Source organism: Anser anser, assembly GCF_964211835.1.
Source record: "Anser anser genome assembly, chromosome: 5".
NCBI classification, from domain to species: domain Eukaryota; kingdom Metazoa; phylum Chordata; class Aves; order Anseriformes; family Anatidae; genus Anser; species Anser anser.
In genome coordinates this window covers 59,590,380-59,608,778 of record NC_139725.1, presented here as the reverse complement: position 1 = coordinate 59,608,778, position 18,399 = coordinate 59,590,380, and the positions used below count along the sequence as shown (strand labels likewise).

The 18,399-nt window shown below is 38.0% G+C and overlaps 1 protein-coding gene across 6 annotated transcripts in view; it reads left to right on the top strand.

Annotated features, from left to right (window-relative positions):
- The window catches only part of SYNE2 (spectrin repeat containing nuclear envelope protein 2), a 187,609-nt gene that overhangs the window by 43,564 nt on the left and 125,646 nt on the right, over window positions 1-18,399 (top strand). For all 6 annotated transcript variants that reach the window (XR_014585355.1, XM_083839115.1, XM_083839114.1 and 3 more), the window contains exons 18-33: window positions 228-401; window positions 2,176-2,334; window positions 2,604-2,777; window positions 3,718-3,852; window positions 4,009-4,164; window positions 5,351-5,562; window positions 5,819-5,894; window positions 7,012-7,130; window positions 7,736-7,859; window positions 8,727-8,884; window positions 9,350-9,497; window positions 10,945-11,543; window positions 12,403-12,582; window positions 13,121-13,271; window positions 15,363-15,521; window positions 16,214-16,375. Coding sequence is in view for 5 of the 6 variants with exons in the window: in XM_083839115.1 (XP_083695241.1) it covers window positions 228-401; window positions 2,176-2,334; window positions 2,604-2,777; window positions 3,718-3,852; window positions 4,009-4,164; window positions 5,351-5,562; window positions 5,819-5,894; window positions 7,012-7,130; window positions 7,736-7,859; window positions 8,727-8,884; window positions 9,350-9,497; window positions 10,945-11,543; window positions 12,403-12,582; window positions 13,121-13,271; window positions 15,363-15,521; window positions 16,214-16,375 (2,886 nt within the window). In the remaining variant the exon portion in view is untranslated. The remainder of the gene's footprint in view (window positions 1-227; window positions 402-2,175; window positions 2,335-2,603; window positions 2,778-3,717; window positions 3,853-4,008; window positions 4,165-5,350; window positions 5,563-5,818; window positions 5,895-7,011; window positions 7,131-7,735; window positions 7,860-8,726; window positions 8,885-9,349; window positions 9,498-10,944; window positions 11,544-12,402; window positions 12,583-13,120; window positions 13,272-15,362; window positions 15,522-16,213; window positions 16,376-18,399) is intronic.

The window sequence follows — 18,399 nt, the reverse complement described above, 5'->3', positions numbered from 1 at the left end:
GTTCACTTGACAGGTTTTTAGCTGGCTGTAAATTCCTATACAATCTGCTTAATGTTACATATATTACATTTCCTAGAATGCTTACACAAGAACAACACTACCTGTCTGCTTGGGACTATTAGAGCTCTTAATTTTATAAGTTGGGCCTTTCAGTAACATTTATTAATGCTACTGCTGTGATGATAAATGGTGGCAAAAAAATGCAGCATTTTTCTCTTTGATCATAGCTTGGTGAAGAGAGCACAGATACTGCGGAAAAGGCTAGGGAGCTTCCGGGGAGCGTGGAGAAAATTGAAGAGCTCCTTGGAGGGGTGGACAGCTGGGCAGAAGAGGTTGGATGCCTGCTTGGTGAGATCGGTCACAAGGCGCCCGTGGAACCTCAGACAGAGGAATATTTGCAGGTGAAAATGGAAATACACAGCCTAAAATACTCATTTATCAGATTCTCATCTTTTGGCCCAGATTTGTTGCTGGAGTAAAACACACATTCATTGGTGAAGCAGAAATGAATGTGGATTTCGTGCTGTGGTAAAAGGTGGTAAAAAGTCAGCCAATTCCAGTATTTTGATGTTATTTCCCAGGATCAGTCCCATACGAGCTAGCTACAAGTGACTCTTCCAGCGTCAGTGTATCCAGATGACAAGCAAGTGCCAATGAAGTGCCACGGGTACTGTTGATCAGCAGCGTGCTCTCTAGTGGTGTTAATTGCTCCTGTCCACACAGCACTCGCAGCAGACTAAAAGTTTGCAAGGTGCTGAGACTAAAATTTCCCCTCGTCATACAGTACTTTCTATCATGTATTTTCCCATTCAAGCAGGAGATTTGGAATGGCTTGGCTGTAGTCAAGGCTTCCGTGTCAAAAAACCAGAATACTTGGAAGTATTTTCAGCAGCATGCTAGGTAATTTGTGTATCTCAGCTTATAGGCAGTTGTTCTAAACATCCACAATGAGCAGTGATGAATTTTTTTGTTACTTCCATTATGTTGTCTCCTGTGTCTCTCTTACATGGATTATTGTTCCTTCCCAGCAAATGGCAGGTTGAAATATATACATCTAACTCAGCAGCTTCAGTGCAAAGTCTGATTTATTTTCTTCACTAGCCAGTGAAGGTGAGATTGAACAGAGATACCAGGCTTTGCGCTGGAGAAGCTGAAGCACTGTCTTATGTTCCCTTTTGCTGTTTCTGCAACAGTGGCAGATAGTCTAATGGTAGGAAGGTGACCACCAGAAGCAGGTTTTGTTGGAGTTCCTCTGTCCAAGTGCTAAGATTAAACACAGAGGTTCTTCAGTACGTTAAATCCACATACAGTAACTGCAAACCAGTCTTTGTGCTAGTTTACTTTGAGTTGTGCCTTCTTGCACTGTGTTTAGTTTACAGAATTAGGAAGTATGAGGTTATGAAAAGAATATATTCACCTTTTGTGGGCATATGTTTATAAATTAAGCCTCTTTTGCAGTATGACAATAGTTCCTTAAAAACAAAGGCGTAACAAAAGACACCCTGAAATATAGCCTCCAAAATGTGAGTGGTAATGTGTCTTTGTGTCTGTGAGCAGAAGAGATCAGGTTCCTTGTTGCCTGCATTACAATAGGTCAAGATCCAGAACAAAGCACTGATTTTAATTTAAAGAATGCTAACTGACAACTTCTAACAGGAAAATGTGTTGAATATTCATAGATCAAAACAGCCCTAATAGGGACTCTCATGATAAATATTCAAATATGGCACACTACTTTTGCATACAAAATACCCAGCTGCTTCCTGCCTTTTAGGATTCAATATACCACTAGAAAATCTGAGTCTTGATATGCACTTAATTTTGGGTGTCTGCAAATCAGATGATGCATATCCAAATGTGTGGTTTGTACATTCATTTGGAAAGCTGTTCAGGTGAGAGAGCATGTTTAAAAAATACTTCTAATTGACTCTGAGGCAAAGTACTGAAGATATCGTGTTGACAGAAAGAATGTGTCAGCAATCAGAATCCCCTGTGGATGGCAGCAGACTTCTTTCTCTCCACACCGAAATTTTGCAGCGGGATACACTGACCAGAATTGAAATATAAGATTTTTCTTTGACCAAATATTGACTGTCTGTGATCAATACTGGCTTTTTCATTCAGTTTCTTTTAACATAAATACTGTGCAGACTCTAATGCTTTTCATTTAACCAGAGCTTGGCTGCAAGGGGAACCTCGTGCCAAGAACAAATTGCAGCAGCAGAAGAAATATTGCAATCCCTGATGCAAAATGCTTCGGATCAGGTGTCCCAACAGCATTCTCACACCACCGGGTTGCAGACACGAGTTAAAGAAGCCAGAGACAAAATAGAGGTACTCCTTCTTTATTGTTATTAGGCTTTGTATACACAGACATCTCTAATTTTAGCATTATTTGATTAGGAAGAGTCCTTTTCTTTCGTGTAAGACAAAAAAGGTTTTAGACTATTGGAATCAGACTCCCAGACTCTTGCCAGGGGCAAAAATTAGATCGTTTGAAAGATCAGTATCTCAACTTGAAAAACTTGAGTGATGTAATGAAGCAATCACATTATGTAATTAATGAAACTTGTGCGTATTCTGAAAAATCTCTTTCTTCCAAGGCTGTCATGGGTGACATGAACAACATCCTGCCCAAATCTGAGAAGAGTCCCTCAGAAAAGGAAGCTTTGCTCAATTTTGAAGAATCACAGATAGATCTTGAGGCCTCCATTTCAAAGGCTGTGCAACTTGTCAGTCAAAAATTAAGTCCTGAAGAGCATATTTCAAGATACGAGGTAGGTTCCTTTTCTGAACAAGCTGAATGGAGTATTTCTTTTTGTGTTATTTGGCATCTGAAAAGCTAAGGTACCACAGTGAGAAAAGAGAGATTTTTTTGGTAGCTATTAATGTTTTATTCTCAACTTTTTGGTTTAGTATTTTATCCTATGCTGACTTGGCAGACTATTTGAATGAGGAAATATAAAGCTGTATACCAGTATAGTCAGTGCCCTGTCTTAACTTAAATTATTGCATCATCCACAGATTCCTGTTCCGAGCTACAGCCATTTTTTTGCCCGATTAATAAATAAAATTCCCATCTTGAATCATAAGTCTGAATTCTTGGTCACGTTATTGAAGTGTGACTATAAATGCTGAATCTCCTTTTTTTTTTTTTCCCCAGAGAGTAAATTGTAAAGAAAGTGTCTGATCTCAGAATTCAGATCTCTTAAAGAGGTCCTTAATGAGGCAGGAAAAATTGAAGTGCCCAAAATCTGTACTGCCTTACATTGCACAGTGAGTCCTGGGCAGCTGTAGGCCGGGGCAATGCAGAGCTTCTGGGACTGCTCACGGGGTCCTGTTGCAGCTGTGCAGACCTTTCACTTGCCTCTGGGTAGATGTGGGACATGGCCACGTATGTTCCCTGGAAATGAATCAGAGTTCAGGAACCTTAATCTTTCTTGTTTGCTACCAAATTTTCCCTTAAAAAAGTTATTACAGAAACAGCATCTGCTTTTCTCCAAAAAGCGTACACTGATGTTGTCATCTGCAACTTTTTGGCAGATATGTAAGAGTGGAGAATGCCCTTGTATTCATCCACGCAAGGGTGATCGTAGCCCACACATGCCATTCATATGTGCTTTATACATGGTTTTTATATGTTATGTCAAGTCATTTTACTAGATAAATAAGCTACTTTTAGTTCTTTTTATTTTTCTTTATGGTGCTTTTTTGCAGGAAGCTTTTAATGCTCTGGACAATAAAGTTCTTGACAAATTTTTGAAAGCAGCTGAACAACTGAAAAATATTTCATCTGATCATGAAAAGCTGGTAGTAGAAGAAAAGAGTAAAGATGTTCGTAAAAGATGGGAGGTGAGATAATACAGGAAGGAGAATCCACTGTCTGTTCTCATTAGGCCTGGCATCTTGGAAAAACAATTTTTTTGCCACAGTATGTTCTGAGGCTTTTGTTTACTTTATAATACTGTCTGCCCATCTTATAGTGATAATGTGTTCTGAATTTTGCAGGAAGTTCATCATGAAATTATGTCCTGTGTCCAGCTCATGTTAGAAAGGGAAAAAAAGAAATTTAACGCAACCTTAAAAAAAATCAATAAGCAACTAGGTAAAGAGAAGAAACTCCTAAGTATGGATAAAACTAAAGGGCTTATCAAGGAACATGAGGTACCTGACCCATTCCTTTTCTGCTCACCTACCTCTCTTTCTGAATGCATCATCTGTCCTTCCTGCTCCTGCTTCCTTAATATACAGTGTTGCAGCCTGTGTTTGTGGAAGTTTGTGCTTGGTGTTACGTAAACACAGAACAAAGAGGCCACCCAAATTATTTCATTGCCTTTCTGACTGCAGATATTAGCTTCTTTGTTAGAGTTATCTCCTTGTTGCATGCGTGGTATCTTTTTCAATTTTTTTTTTTAGTACAGCCTTGGAGCATAAAATAGATTTATCTCTGCAAAGTGTAAAAATAAGAAATGTTTCTGTGTTCTTGATTTGTTACAGTTATTTTGTTACAGTTGTATAGCTGGTTTAGGTGCCTTCGAGTGAGAGTAACTTCTCACAGTGCAGTAGTCCCACTTCACCTCTGTGTTTGTGCCACATACAAATTATCCAGTTAGACATAAGACTTTCATTCTTTACTTACTGGGGTGAGCCATAGCGAATCTTACATATTCCGTAAGCAATGTTTTTTCTACTTCATTGCTATTAGTATTTTCCTCCACCCTCTTTGATATGCATTGATGCAGCCAGTTTACCACTTATAAGGGTAAGAAAATACTCTCTAGTTGAAATTCTGGTCTTTGCTGAATTAAGTGTAGTTTTTGTATTTGCTTCTCATGGGTTCGTTCTGAACAAATATTACATATGCAAGAGAAAAGAGAAGTAAGCATCCTTAGGTGCATTCCTTCTGCTCATATGTTTGATACATTTTTTAATATATTAATTTCACACTCAAAAGTAGAATTATTGATGGGGAATACTTTAAATAAATTTTCCAATTCTATTTTTTTCTGTAGTCAATAGAACATGTATTTTCAATGTAAGTGTGCAGAGGACTTGGGATTAAAAGTAGATAGAATTGTAGTAATAAAAGGAGTTTCAAAATCAAGCAGGAGTCAGTATAGTCTTGGGAATGCAGCTGGGGAACACATTCCCAGAAATCTCAGTTTCTTTCCTGGCTTTATTTGAAAAAGATTCAAGGAAAATAAATGTTTCTCTCCTGGTTTGACAGCTTACCCTTTAAGTGCATTCATCCAAGATGACAATAGAAAAAGAAAAAAAAATATGTGAATAATTAGAATTGCATATTCTTATGGCTTAACATAAGTTTATTGTATTGTTTTTCTTTATTTAGGCCTTTTTTTCACATGAAGGCAGCCTGAGAGAACTTAGCAAGTCATTAGAAGATCTTAAAATACCGGGAAGACTAGCAAAAGAAACTGTCCCAGACATACAGGCATTCATTGCAGACTGTGAACAAAAGCTAGAAAAGCTTCAACAAATTGTGTCAGATACTTACACAGCCTTACTGTCTCGTGCTGGAAAAAGAGAGCTGTCTAAGAAACAGTGAGTGCATGATGTGTTGTAGACTCATTGAAATCAGATGTATCGGTAGGTGTTGTGGCATGTAAAGGTACTAACTAGTACATTACTACGGGCAACTGTACTTTCTAAACATTTAATATTAAGTTTCATAAACTAGCATGTTTGATAACTTCCCTGCACAGCTGTGCTATTAGTTTTTAATCATTAGCTTAAGTTTCTTTTCTTCCCTTTGTATTTCATATTTTGTTCTTAAGCCAAAATTTCTTTTAAACCATAGGGACTCTATTGTTGCTTCTGAGAATGGAGAAGAGCCCGGTTCTTCTCAACAAACTGATAGACTTTCAGTACAGGAGGTAAGAAGTCAATACTGTTAAGAAACACTGCTCTGTCTAGAGAGATCATTGGTAAAAGGAAAAACTGATTATTTCCATTTCTACTCTTACTGTGGCAGGACTTCAGGCCTCTGGTCACAGAGCAAAAACCCATTCTATTTGGGAATTTAGACTAAGTAAATATTAAAAGTAACACACAGGGAACAGCCCTAGGCATCCTGAAAAGATGTGAATTTCCAACCTTGCACTATATTTTGCTAAAGAATGCTTTTCATCTGGAAAGAGCCATATGTGAAGCTTTGTTCAAGTGTAAATCCCACGTAGCGGCCCAGTAATTTGAACAAGTTTTAAATGACACAGAGAGGAAAAATAGTGAAAAGTTGGAGGCATTTGCTTTAGAAAAATATGGGGAAAAACAGAATACATGTAATTTCTTAGATCAAATTTCAGAGAGGGAAGATATTACTCTTTATCATTTGGATGCCGCAGAAGATGTCTCATTTGGGATAAACATTCATGGAAGTATGGCTGCAGATAGTTCATCAGACAGCATCCAGACTGGTAGTTTATTGGAAGGGACCCTTTGCATTTACGTTATGTTGGAAGATACAGAGGAAGTGTCTGTTATCAAGGGAGATTTCTTGCTAGACTACTGATATTGGTCCCTGATTCAACAATAAATCTGTTCCCTCACGGATTATCGAAGTGTGTAACGTAACATCAGCTGGTCTCAAACTGAGGAGAGTATGTCCTGGAATCAAGGGCAAGGGACATGTGAAGCTACCTGGTGTAAGCAGCCTGACAAAGCTGTAAAAGGCAGTGCCTTGTGGTTGCCCAAGGATATCCATGGAGCTGCAGCAAAAATTCACGCACATAGCTTGTGATTGCCAAAGTTATGATGGGGTGGTTGTGAGTGCAGAGACCCAGCATTAGTGTGGAAGGAATGAAGCAAGTCTTCCAAAATCTGCTCTTTTGGTTCATCACTGAGTTAAGACACATCTTGTATTCATGAATGGTTCTCTCTCATCTTTGGCACACATGAAGTGATTGCTTCTTTCAGAAGCTCACAGTTGCCTGTTGGTCTATATTGACATAGCATGATGCAAATGTCATTGTTACCTTTTTAATATTTATTTAGACATCAATACCTGCTGCAGAAACAGTTTTGGAGACAGATGTGGAACATCACAATGGAGAAACCTGTGAAAAGATGTTTGAGGAAGACAGTGGTTTGCCCTCACCAGATTTATTAGAGAGGTAATTTTTCAAGGATAAAATGTATGTGTATTTAGAGATGATACAGTGCTAGACATTCATAAATTAATTGAATGTGTCAAACATAAGGCACACTTTAATTGTGCAAAAATCTGTTCTTGTTCTGCTACAGTTTACTTAATATTGCTTTGCGATTAATAAGGAAACACTGTAGTAGGTAAAAATTTCAAACATCAGGGCGTTGTAGGAAGAAAACAAAAATCTATAAAAAAAAAAGAATTTTCTGCTCTTTTATTGGGACAGAAAAATATGTATCATCAAAAATCTGCCTTACTAATAACTGCAAATAGTGTAGAATAAAAAATGTGGCAAGTTTTTAAAGAACTGACATCTTTACATTCATAAAACTGAATTTGGAGAATGCCAGTAGGCATTCCCACATGAAGATTAGCCAGGTGAGCAACTTCTCAGCACTTATATATATTGCTCATTTATGCCCATTCAGTTGGGACTTAAGTAATGATAAGCATTTGCAATAGAATCTGCTTATTTTATATGGCAGTCTTGGCTAGCAAGTCCCAAACTCTGCCATGTTCCTTTAAATTAGAAGTAATACTCTCTCTGAAAGTGATTGCATCTTTCTTTAGCTATAACACAAAAAGAAGTAACCTGGAGGAACTTTTACAAATAAGCAGAGAGAAAGTAGCATCCGTCTTTACTGATGAAATAAAAGATACTTCATGTCTTCAGAATAAACTGCATGAACTACAAGTAAGTCTTCATCTTTTAAAAACATATTTGATTCCTGAGTTGTTATTTTTTCGTGTAGAGCCATCACCGTCTATGTGTTATGAGTGTTGCCAAGGGGTAAGGAGCATCCTTACAACCAGATTTATTAGAAGTAGAGGGAAATGAAGGGTTCAGCATTTAGCAGAACTGAATTGCAACTTAGCAGTGGAGTTTTGCCAGTATTGCTGAAAGAAGAAATTGATGGCTATCAGTTCATGATCTGCAGGCTGAAATGGATCTAATGGAAAAAATAACTGTGGAAAACAGCTCTGTTGTCAGTGGGAATGGTTAAGTGATGGAGCAAACCCAGGGCTGAAGAAGTCTTCAAAGTTGAACCATCAGATGCCAATGGTTTGTGTGCAGAATGAAACTCTTCCAGGACTTACAACTTAATTACGTTTGTGAGAAACTTAAGGGGGTGTTAAAAGGCACGTAATTGATGTTGGAACTTTTATTTTAAAATTTTCCAAGTCTTCCATAGAACGGAGCACAAAGGTTACCTAGCACATTAGATCTTGGTTTAGTTCTAAGTTTGTTTTTTGTTCTTTTGAACACAGCTAAAATGAGATATATTACATTCATTCTTGGGTAAAAATGGCCGAACCATATTTATTGAACCTTTATAAAATGTAGCCCAGGAATATATATGGCATAGAAAATTTCGTTATAAAAAGCTGATGGAGATTTACACACAGCTGAATTGGGTCTTTAAAAAAAAGAAACTGTTAACTAAAGCTGACATTTTCAACTTTTTCTGCAGAAACTCTTGTGATTGTCATTTTATGAACTGGCCAGTCTGTTGTAAAATGCAGAATCATATTAATTCAATTAACTATTCATATCTTTTAGGTGATAGAGAATGATATCACTTCTGGTTGGACACAATTGGGAAACATCTCATCTGCCTTAGAAAACCTTGTGGATGAAGTGGAGAGGGCTGCTATCTCTGAGACAAGAAGCAAGCTAGAAGGAGAATGGAAAGAACTTCAGGATATGATAAATACCAGGTATAAAACAGTATTTCATGATATTGGCAAAGGGATAGTTCATTGTAAGTAAAGGATACTTGTGGAGGAAATAGTGTAGTTTAGTGAAAGTATCTGTGTATTTTAAATTCTCTCTCTTTTTTTTTTTAATTGCATAAAATTATTATTTTTCTTAATTATACATGGTTCATATATATCTTGCAGATAGTGTGGATCTCTCCAAGAAGCTCAGAGCCAGATCTTTGTCGCATTGTTGTGCAGTATTCCCAAGCTTATTTTTATTTCCTTCAACCTTCTGGTTAAATGCACCGGGATTCACACTGCTTTTATTACTAATCAATAGAAAAACTCCTTTGACCCCAGAGGAGGAGGATTAGATCAATTAGGTAGTCAATTACAATATCTCTGTGGCTTTTTGTGCTGTAAAATGTCAAGTGTCTTTTCTTGCTGGCTTTCCTAGTTTGTGTTTCTTTATGTTTCTTGTAGAACAAACTCTTTAAGAACTGCTTTGGAAATCGTTTTGCCAATAGAAAATGAATCCATTCTTCTACGCGAATTAGATCAGCGGCTGAACAAAAAGGACATCCAGCAGTTTAATCTGATGAATAGTGATCTTGCTTACAGGGAGCTAAAGGTAAGGGAAAAGGCAGAGAGGCAGAGACAACACCCTAACCAGAATAGTTCTTAATATCTGTAGGAACTAGTGACCTTCATGGGATTTCTCTCTTAGGACTTGGGACAATTCACAAGACTTCCCAAAACTTCTGACATCTAACACCATTTTAATCCATTCACTTCAAATGCCGTTGCACCTGTAGAGTCAAGTGTGCACCCTTGATAGTCTCCACTGTAAAAAGCATAGCTGTGAATATTTCATCTTAGGTTAGGACTTTTCTTCGTTACAGATTTATGCTGTTCCCACCTGGCTTTATGTCACTTTGTGGAGTGATATAAATAATGCAGTGTTAATTACTGAGCTAAACTAAGCTGCCTTGTGTCACATCTGTTAAGGGATCTGAGCATGCCCCAGGATGGCTTTGGAAGGTCTGCATGTATGCAATAATTTATTCTGCTGTTATCAGTATCTTGTGCCTAGACTCTGCTCTGTCTATTAGGCAGAGTGGATGTTGTTTTTTTCTTGATACTCTGTCCCCGCTGAACACGTGGACTGCTACATAGCACTGAAAGTTTGTGTTTGTCTGCCCTTGGCTCTCAAGCTGAATAGGGTTTAGGTCTTTCAAGCTCTCGGGCAGAGTGCATGTGCACTCTTTGTCTGAAATGACTCTATCTGTCTGGAAGTGTCCTGCATTTTTTCCTAGCACTGCACTTCTAAGTTTCACAACACTGAAGTACTGCTGTTTGCCTGAGGGCTGCGTAATCCTTTAACCAGATAGTGTGCAGGCTTCACTGAGAGATTTTTACATGTCTGTAAGTCTCCTCCAAGAATGTCACAAAAAAGAACCTAAGAGGTGGCAGAAGTAGCAGTCCACTGCAGGGGCTTGCTGGTTTCAATCCCAGGCTCTCATAATCTTTTTTTCCTATTTTTGAGGTTGCTGGCAAGATAATTGTTTTGGTTTTTTTTTTATAGTGCAGATCATATTCCTTGTTTGCAAAATACCATTTTATTTGATTTTTCTTTTTTATCCCCCCTCCTCCACCAATATCCAGACTAGGAAAAATGTTTTTCTTTCTCAACCACCCTATTTAGCATATTTACTGTATTTCCATGACAAAGTCATTCTGCCTTAATTTGATTGCCTTGTAGTGGCTTATGTCTGTTCGTAATATGATATTATCTCTTAGCTAATGGCTAATTGAATGTATAGGCTTAATGATTCAGATTTAGTAAACTCAATTGCATTTAATGTTGTTTTCATAGCTAGAACTCCCGCAGTCCTAAATTGCAATGAAAATTCCAAACACCCAAATCTTAAAAATGATCTCCTTCACTCTTTTAACAATATATACATGTATTCTATTTGTCTCAGTATAATTTGTTTTTCAGTCATAGGTTCAGCTTGAATATAGGATAAGGATTTTCTTTCACTTGCTAACATGGTTGGTGGTTCTCTCAATTTCAGGAGCTACAGAGGTCCATATTAAATCAGATTGAAGTGTGCAAACAATTGGAGCATCTAGACAGTTCAGCAAGAGACGAATTTAATCCAATAGATCTGCAAGCTGCAAGTAAAATTATGTTTTATTATCAAAACCAGCTTGAAGAAATGAGCCATAAAATGCAGATCCGAGAGACGGTCCTTAAAGATCTGGAAGCTTTTATGGCCTCATTGAGGAAGATTCAGAGTTCCATAAGACGTCTCACAGATTCCTCGGGCCAACCTGAAATACAGGGAAAAGCATTGAGACAGGCTGCACAAGAAGTTTCTCATATGGCAAAAGAAGCTAAATGTTTGGATGAACGCTTGAAAGCAGTTGATATTTGCTTGGAAGATGCTGAATGTGGGGGAGAGACCTGGTGTGAAAAACTAGTTCTGAATTTATCTGAAGAGCTAACTGTGACTTGTGGTCACTCAAGTGATCAGATGCTTACAGAGGAAAATGATTTATACAAGATATTTTCCACAAGAAATTGTGAACTCCTTAAAAACATTCAGGATCTACGTGATAGAATTAACAAAATAGGCTTGAAGGATCCAACGATTCCAGCTATACAACAAAGGTGAATTCTTTTTCAAAGCTCTTGTAATTTCATAGTTTCAGTGAACTCAAAGGGCCTATGGCCCCTTTGTGGTAGAGCACTGAAACCTGAATGTGTCTTAAAGCATCTTGGTAGCAGTGAAGAAAATTGTGAGTTTGTCTTATTCTCTGCCTTAGAACCTAAATAAGGAAGCCTTCTCCGATTTTTTTTCTTTTAAAATACTATGTATGTGCTCGTTTGAAGCAGCACTGGTGAAATAGAAGGAAGTTGATTGTTATGACCTTAGTTTTCAGTAAGATAATTCTCAAACAGGGAGACAGATCTTCTTGCTGAGCAGTGACACGTGATCTAAACCCCTGAGCTGTAGAAGCTTTGTGTTATTTTACCATACCCTGAGAAAGTCACCAACGTAACTTGTATCACTCTGATACTGTTTCAGAGGAGCTCTTTGCAGCTGCGCAAAGGATGGATAAACTGTCTGTGTGTGGGGAAAATGGGAAGGGAAAGGAGTTTTTAAACTGTGATTTATTTATTTATTTATTTGTATTGTCAAATCCCACACACCATGGCATAACTTCCTTTCTTAGACCTTATTTTAAGATAGCCAGAATGCGCTTAACATTTTAATACAAACTAATACACTATATTCATACAAATCCAATTAGCCTTTAGGATTTTGGATTACTTTCTCAAACAGCTCTTAGGTCAGTGTAACTCATCTGAAGGACTGTGTCAAATTACATTTTTTATGGTGTCAATTTAATATAGTAAGTATGTGCAGCTCAGGATGAATTTCTGGAGAACTTAGTAATTACATTGGTGAAAAAATATCGAAGACTTGCTTTAATATAAGTCTATATTTCATTTTTTTCTAATAAAGGGTAAAATCATTAATGGAATTGGAAAAGGAATTAGATTGTGCTGCTGTTGAAATGAAATCTATGCGAGAAATCACTAATAAGCTCCTGCAGATGAAAGAGGAAAAAGCAGAGGAAGCAAATGAGCAGTGCAGAGTTACAGAGAGGTTATGGGAGGATACAAAACTCTTGCTTGCTGAATGGTAAGAAGAAAAGCTATGTTTTAAAGTAGTATTGTACAAGTAAGAAGTTTGCTTGTAAAATGAAACATCAAAAAAGCCTTAGACCATACTTTGAAGTAAGTGAAATTCTGGTGCAGTAGGAAATGCTACTATTATGATGCTATAAAGGATCATAATGCCAAGAATTACACCTAGAATTTTGCAGCCAAAGCTCATTAATTGTATTTATTTTTAAGAAATCACAATCCTATCATTTAGCAGGTATGCAGTGTAATGTTGAACATAACTAGTATCTAGAAGAATGGTTAAATACGAATCAGAGGCATAGAATGGTGACTGGCATTTCTGTTTCCAAAAAACTGTCCATTTACCACAGCAGGTGTCACACGGTGTTACAGAGTTTGTGCCAGTGTAATTTATCCCTCCCATTTAATTTCTTCCGAACATAATAGTCAAACTCCCCACGTGTCTGAATATAGGAGAAGGAAGTGGACAGGGAGCTTAGGCTGCTCCTTTATGCATAGCCAATAAATAGTATATCTCTTTTTTTTTTTAATAGCCAGGAGCAGTGTGCAAGGGCTCTGGAGCTCCTGAAGCAGTATCAAAGCTGCAAAAGTAGTCTGACCAGCATCATCCAGAAACTGGAGATTGTCCTTTCACAGCAAAATTCTTACATGGGGAAGGAGAATTTGAACAGACTGATAACAAAGGTGAGTAAAAGAAACTTAATGAAAAGTTTAAAAAAAAAATATAAAAGTGGTCAGGTGTAGGATTGGCCTTGTGTGCCTGAGCTTCAGGGTAAATGTGAAGTCCTTGCTTTCACTTTGGCTTCCAAACTATGTTTAGGGTCCATCCTCTGGTTTTAAGTTCATGTCTAAGTTAGTGAATCAAGGACTTGTTATGGGGGTTTTGATCTAAAATAGAAAAACTGTTTTGATCTAATACCAAAATAAGATGAAATCCTGTCCTACCAAAAACACACGTTGAACTCAGCAAGACTTATTTCAGACATACCCATTAGAGTAGTTCTTTATTTTCTACCAATTTAGAAACCTTCTTCCTTCTTCTAGTAGGTAGTTTGCAAATATACAAAAGCAGCAAATTCATTCACTCCTAAAGGGATAGTTTAAAACATGGTACCACTTCAAGCAAAAATAGTATCTAATGCAACTCTAATGCTTCCCGGGCTGGAACGTGTGTACATTGCTGCGTGTCATTGCCACCTTGCTTAGAGCCAGCGGGATTGCCAACATGGTACTGCACTGGAATGTGGGCTTCTGGAGGCCAAAACAGTTTTGAGTGGGCTGACAATACAGTACTTCCTTGAGCTGGCTCTGTTTGCAACATGAATCTCTGATGTTACTGTGACTGCTGACCAAACTGTGCTGCAGTTAGAAGCCATAGTAACATATTTCCCTCCTCTCCTCTGCTAAAATCCTACCTAAAAGACAGACCTTCTGGATAAGAGGTTTGGCCTCGCTAAACTACATCTACTCCATGCTGTCTTTGATAGCAGTTAAACATTTACAGTAGCTTATACATTAGGTGATGAGACTGAACGAGCAAGTACTGCTGAACACTCCCCCGTTTTCAAAAGTTACCTCTTGGTCAGACAAAAAGTTGACTGCTAGCTACATTCTTCTTAGCCACATGAATACAACCACTGGACGTAGTTGTCCACAGCTAATGGATTAGGGAACAACAGCATTTCCGTTGTGGCCATTTTACTGCACAGTTCTCACCTTCCCTGGCTGGGTTGTGCGACAAGTTGTTCAGATGCCATTTTTAGGCTATCTGATGAAGCATCAACCATACTATTCAGGAACATTTGTTCTCAACTGGTGCATGGATGGTTAAATTTAAGGAGCATAAATGTAATACTCAGGCAATGGGATGGGTGTCCACGTGCATCATTTGCCCTCCACCCCACCCTGAATTTTGCAACTACTGCTCTCAGAATTGCAGTCTCCAAGAGCAGCTGCATAGCACAGACTTGTCCTGGAGTACCGATGATTTGTTATTTATAATTATATATAATAGTAACAGAAGATTGTCTGCCTTGTTCTGGTTTGTAACTGCCATCCCTCACCTTATCTCAGCGGTTGACAGTGTCTGTATGAGAAGACACTTGTCGGCTCTGGGAAATGGGAGCTTTTAGTATCAAATTGCTTAACGCTAGAGGTCAGTGTTTCATTTCCAGTACGCTTCCATGTTTGTAAACACTGACGTTGCAAACAAGCACAAAGAAGCAGTCTAGCGCTAAACTAGAATATAGAAAAAAAGGACATTTCTGTTTCTGTTAGTAGCATATTTGACAATGGCTATGTTTAAGTAGGATCTAAGTGCTTTTTTTTTTAAAAAAAAGTAGTTCAAAACCTCAAAAGCTCCAGGTTATATTTTTTTAGAGTTTATTACATTGTGCATTGTTTGTTTTTGTAACTGAGGTACTGTGTATGGGGATATACAGTCCCCTTGGGTCTTGTGATTATTATTTTTAAATCAAACTGTGGTTTTGAATCTTGTAGTCAGAAGTATATTGTCCGTAGTTCCCACTCAGCTGTTTTTCAGCCAGTAACAGAACAATACAGATTTCTAACAGGGAATTGTTCCTATCAGCATGACAGGGATATAATGGCAGAGGATACATTCCTAGTCTCATCATATTACATTAAAATGATTATTTTGTGTAATGCTGTTATTTCTCTAAACTAAAAAGAATAGCACATCACTTCACAATGTTTTATTGAAGAAACCGTTTTAAGTAAACATGCTTGTAAATATCCACTTGGTCTTTTTCACAGATTGAAGAGGCAAAAGAGGAATTTCATGATCACTCTGAAGATGTAGACAAAATAAATCAGATCTGCAAAAACCTTCAATTCCAGCTCAATAAAATGAGAAGCTTTGAGGAGCCTCCATTTGAGAATGAGGCTAACATTATTGTGGACAGATGGCTGGATGTACGTAAAAAGCAAATTATCAGGGTGGTCTTATCTGTTATGCATTATAGTAATTGATTCTGACTCATGTGTAATATTTGGAATAAATTAAGTGCAATATGGTAGATTCTTAAGAGAGAAATCCAAGTGTTTACTAGAGCAAAGTTTACAAGTGGCTATTGGTGTAATGCTTTTGATGTGTCAGGTAGTTTATATCATTGGCGCCCTTAACAGTAAGTAATTCTGGGAGATGCAGAAAGGCAATATTTTGCTTTCTGCGTGAATCTGTAAGCTTCCATAATAACTTCAGTGTATTTAGACTTTGGAGACAATTGAGAGAATTACAATGCTGGTGCTGTTGGTGAGAAATGTTTGCCATAGTTGATATAAGCGGTGCATCAGTACTGAGATTAGATGGTATTTACTGAAAGTAGATAAACATTAATGATCAAGGCTCCTTCCTAAACCTGCCTTAGAACTGGCAAGCTGCCGTTGTGATTGGTGTGTTTAGCGACATGTGTAGCAGGGATTTAAATATCTTCTCCATGACCAGTTTGCCGTGAAGACACATGAGATTTTTTCCCTTGCTGCACTTGTTGTTTATGGGGGTGGTTTCATCTCGCTCAGATTATATTACGCTGCTTTTGTTTTTAGAATATAACTTAACATTTTTGAAATCTGTGTGCGTTTTCTGTATATAAATCTCTCGGTAGATCAATGAAAAGACTGAAAACTACTGTGATAATTTGGGAAGAGCTCAGGCTCTGTGGGACAAACTTCTTAATTTATCTGGCACAATCGACGCTTGGGCAAATGCAGAACTTAAGAACATCGAAGACCGTTGTCTGACTGAAGAGGACCTTACACAGTTACAGGTAATTTGAATGGAAATTCTTTACCCTAAGCTCATGTTATAGTGGTACGGACTTCTGACTATAAGCATGCACATCACAAAGAAATATCAGCACTGCAAAAGCTGAGGAAGTCATAGCATTTGCAATTGTATCTGCCTGGACAGTTTCACTGAAGATATTGCATAATGTGCAGGGGATACACGTCTTGGAAACTAAAAAATAGAGATGTGTATATGTGTATACAGGCTCTGTGGATATACAAAATTATTTTAAATTAATGCAGCACTACAAATGCTGCTTTATGCTACAAATGCGCCCTCACCCCTTTGTGCTGTACAAACATAAAGCAAAGAGAAGGCCTGGAAAGCTTGTAGTCTAAATATAGTGGTGCACATATTTCCTCGTACGTAGAGAAGAAAGAAAAGAGTGTATATAGGTTAATGATTAGTTTTCTAGCTAGAAATTATCTGTCAGTGAAGATAGTGGAGCCTCAGAAATGGCTGGGCAATGCACACAGTTCAAGAAGAGTTTGCAGATGTGGCTTATTTGCTTCTGGGATCCTTGTATTGGTGTGCTTCCCAGTGTAACTTAATGTGATCCTAATAGTAGCGGCTGGCTGCTACAGGTCACCAGGGGCTGCACACAGGCAGACATCAGTGGAGCCTGGGCAAGACTTGCCCATGCCTCTTCCACACAGGTTACAGCATTAACTGTACAAGTAGGGGTAAAGTAGAGTGTAGAAATACATGCACTAGCTCTGTGCCATTGAAGAACCTCGTATACAGGGGTGAATATTTTAACTTCTGACTAAGGCCATAATCAAACAGCTGCACTGCTCTGTTGTAGTTACAGCCATTCTCTACTAAACAGAAATAATTTCCAGCTTAAGTGGGGTTGAAACATAAATAAATGCCCTATCCACTAGCTTGAAATTATGCAGACAGCTTTTTCTCAGTGCTTACATGCTACAAATGCCCTGTTTTTCCTTATGCTTATTTGCAGCACTACTGCCACTCCTATTTGTTCATTTGTTTTAATTTGCAGAGCAATAGAAAGGCAAGGTGTTCTTTTTATATAGATCTTCCCAGCGAAACAGTAGTATACGAGCCGTGTAGAGGTGGATATTTTATCACATTATTATTTTCTTTACCACTGTATTGTTAGAGTTGACTTGGGGTAGTTCAGGTCCCTGAGGGCTACACTAAAAATGCACTAGCTGGTGACTGTATCTTAAAAGTCATTTTGTTACCTAGAAACTGCTGAGGCCCACAGTGATGTGACCATGCCCCTGACATCCCTTTCTAGTGGTGCTCAGGAAAGGCTGTCTTGGAGGTGGCTGTGCTGAGGTGTTGTGGCTTGCGGTTTTGACTGGAACAGAGTTATCTTGCTGTTCTTATGCAAGGGAATAATTCACAAAAGAGAGGGAGGGAAAGGGTAAAGGAGAGAGAAACTGTTTCCCATGAGCTACTGTAAAAGTGGAATGGGAGAGAAAACTGAGTTCAGTGTATTTGTATTTTCGTAAAGTGATTAAAGTTTCCAGTGGGAGTCAGGGTTAGGTTCATTAATCTGAAACATTAATCTGGGTCCTGAAACATAACGTTAATGTTAATTACAACCCCAACTGCTGCAATATGTATCACATTACATAGGGTTGAAACCCAGGGTCCTTTGTGACCACTCAGCAGAGCACAGGTGCATGTGCTTACAAGAAAAGTATCACAAAAAACTGAGTAATGAATTATTTGACTGTATATTTAGAGATAGTTTCAGTATAAATAACATGAGAGAAGTCCTGCTTTCCTCTGCTGCCAATCTGGAAATGGGAGCTCTTTTAAGGGCTGCAGTGGGTGAATGGGTGTTGAGGATTCCTTGTGTAGAGATTGCAAAGAAATATTTTGTCCTGAGGAAATTTGGAAACTTGACTTGGGAATCTGAGACAACGTGACTGTTTTTGACGTATCCTCTTTCATAAGTTGAAGCTGGTATTTTACTGTCATGTTATCAGCTTGTTCCAAAATCCATTCTGATGAGTAGAGGTCTTCATA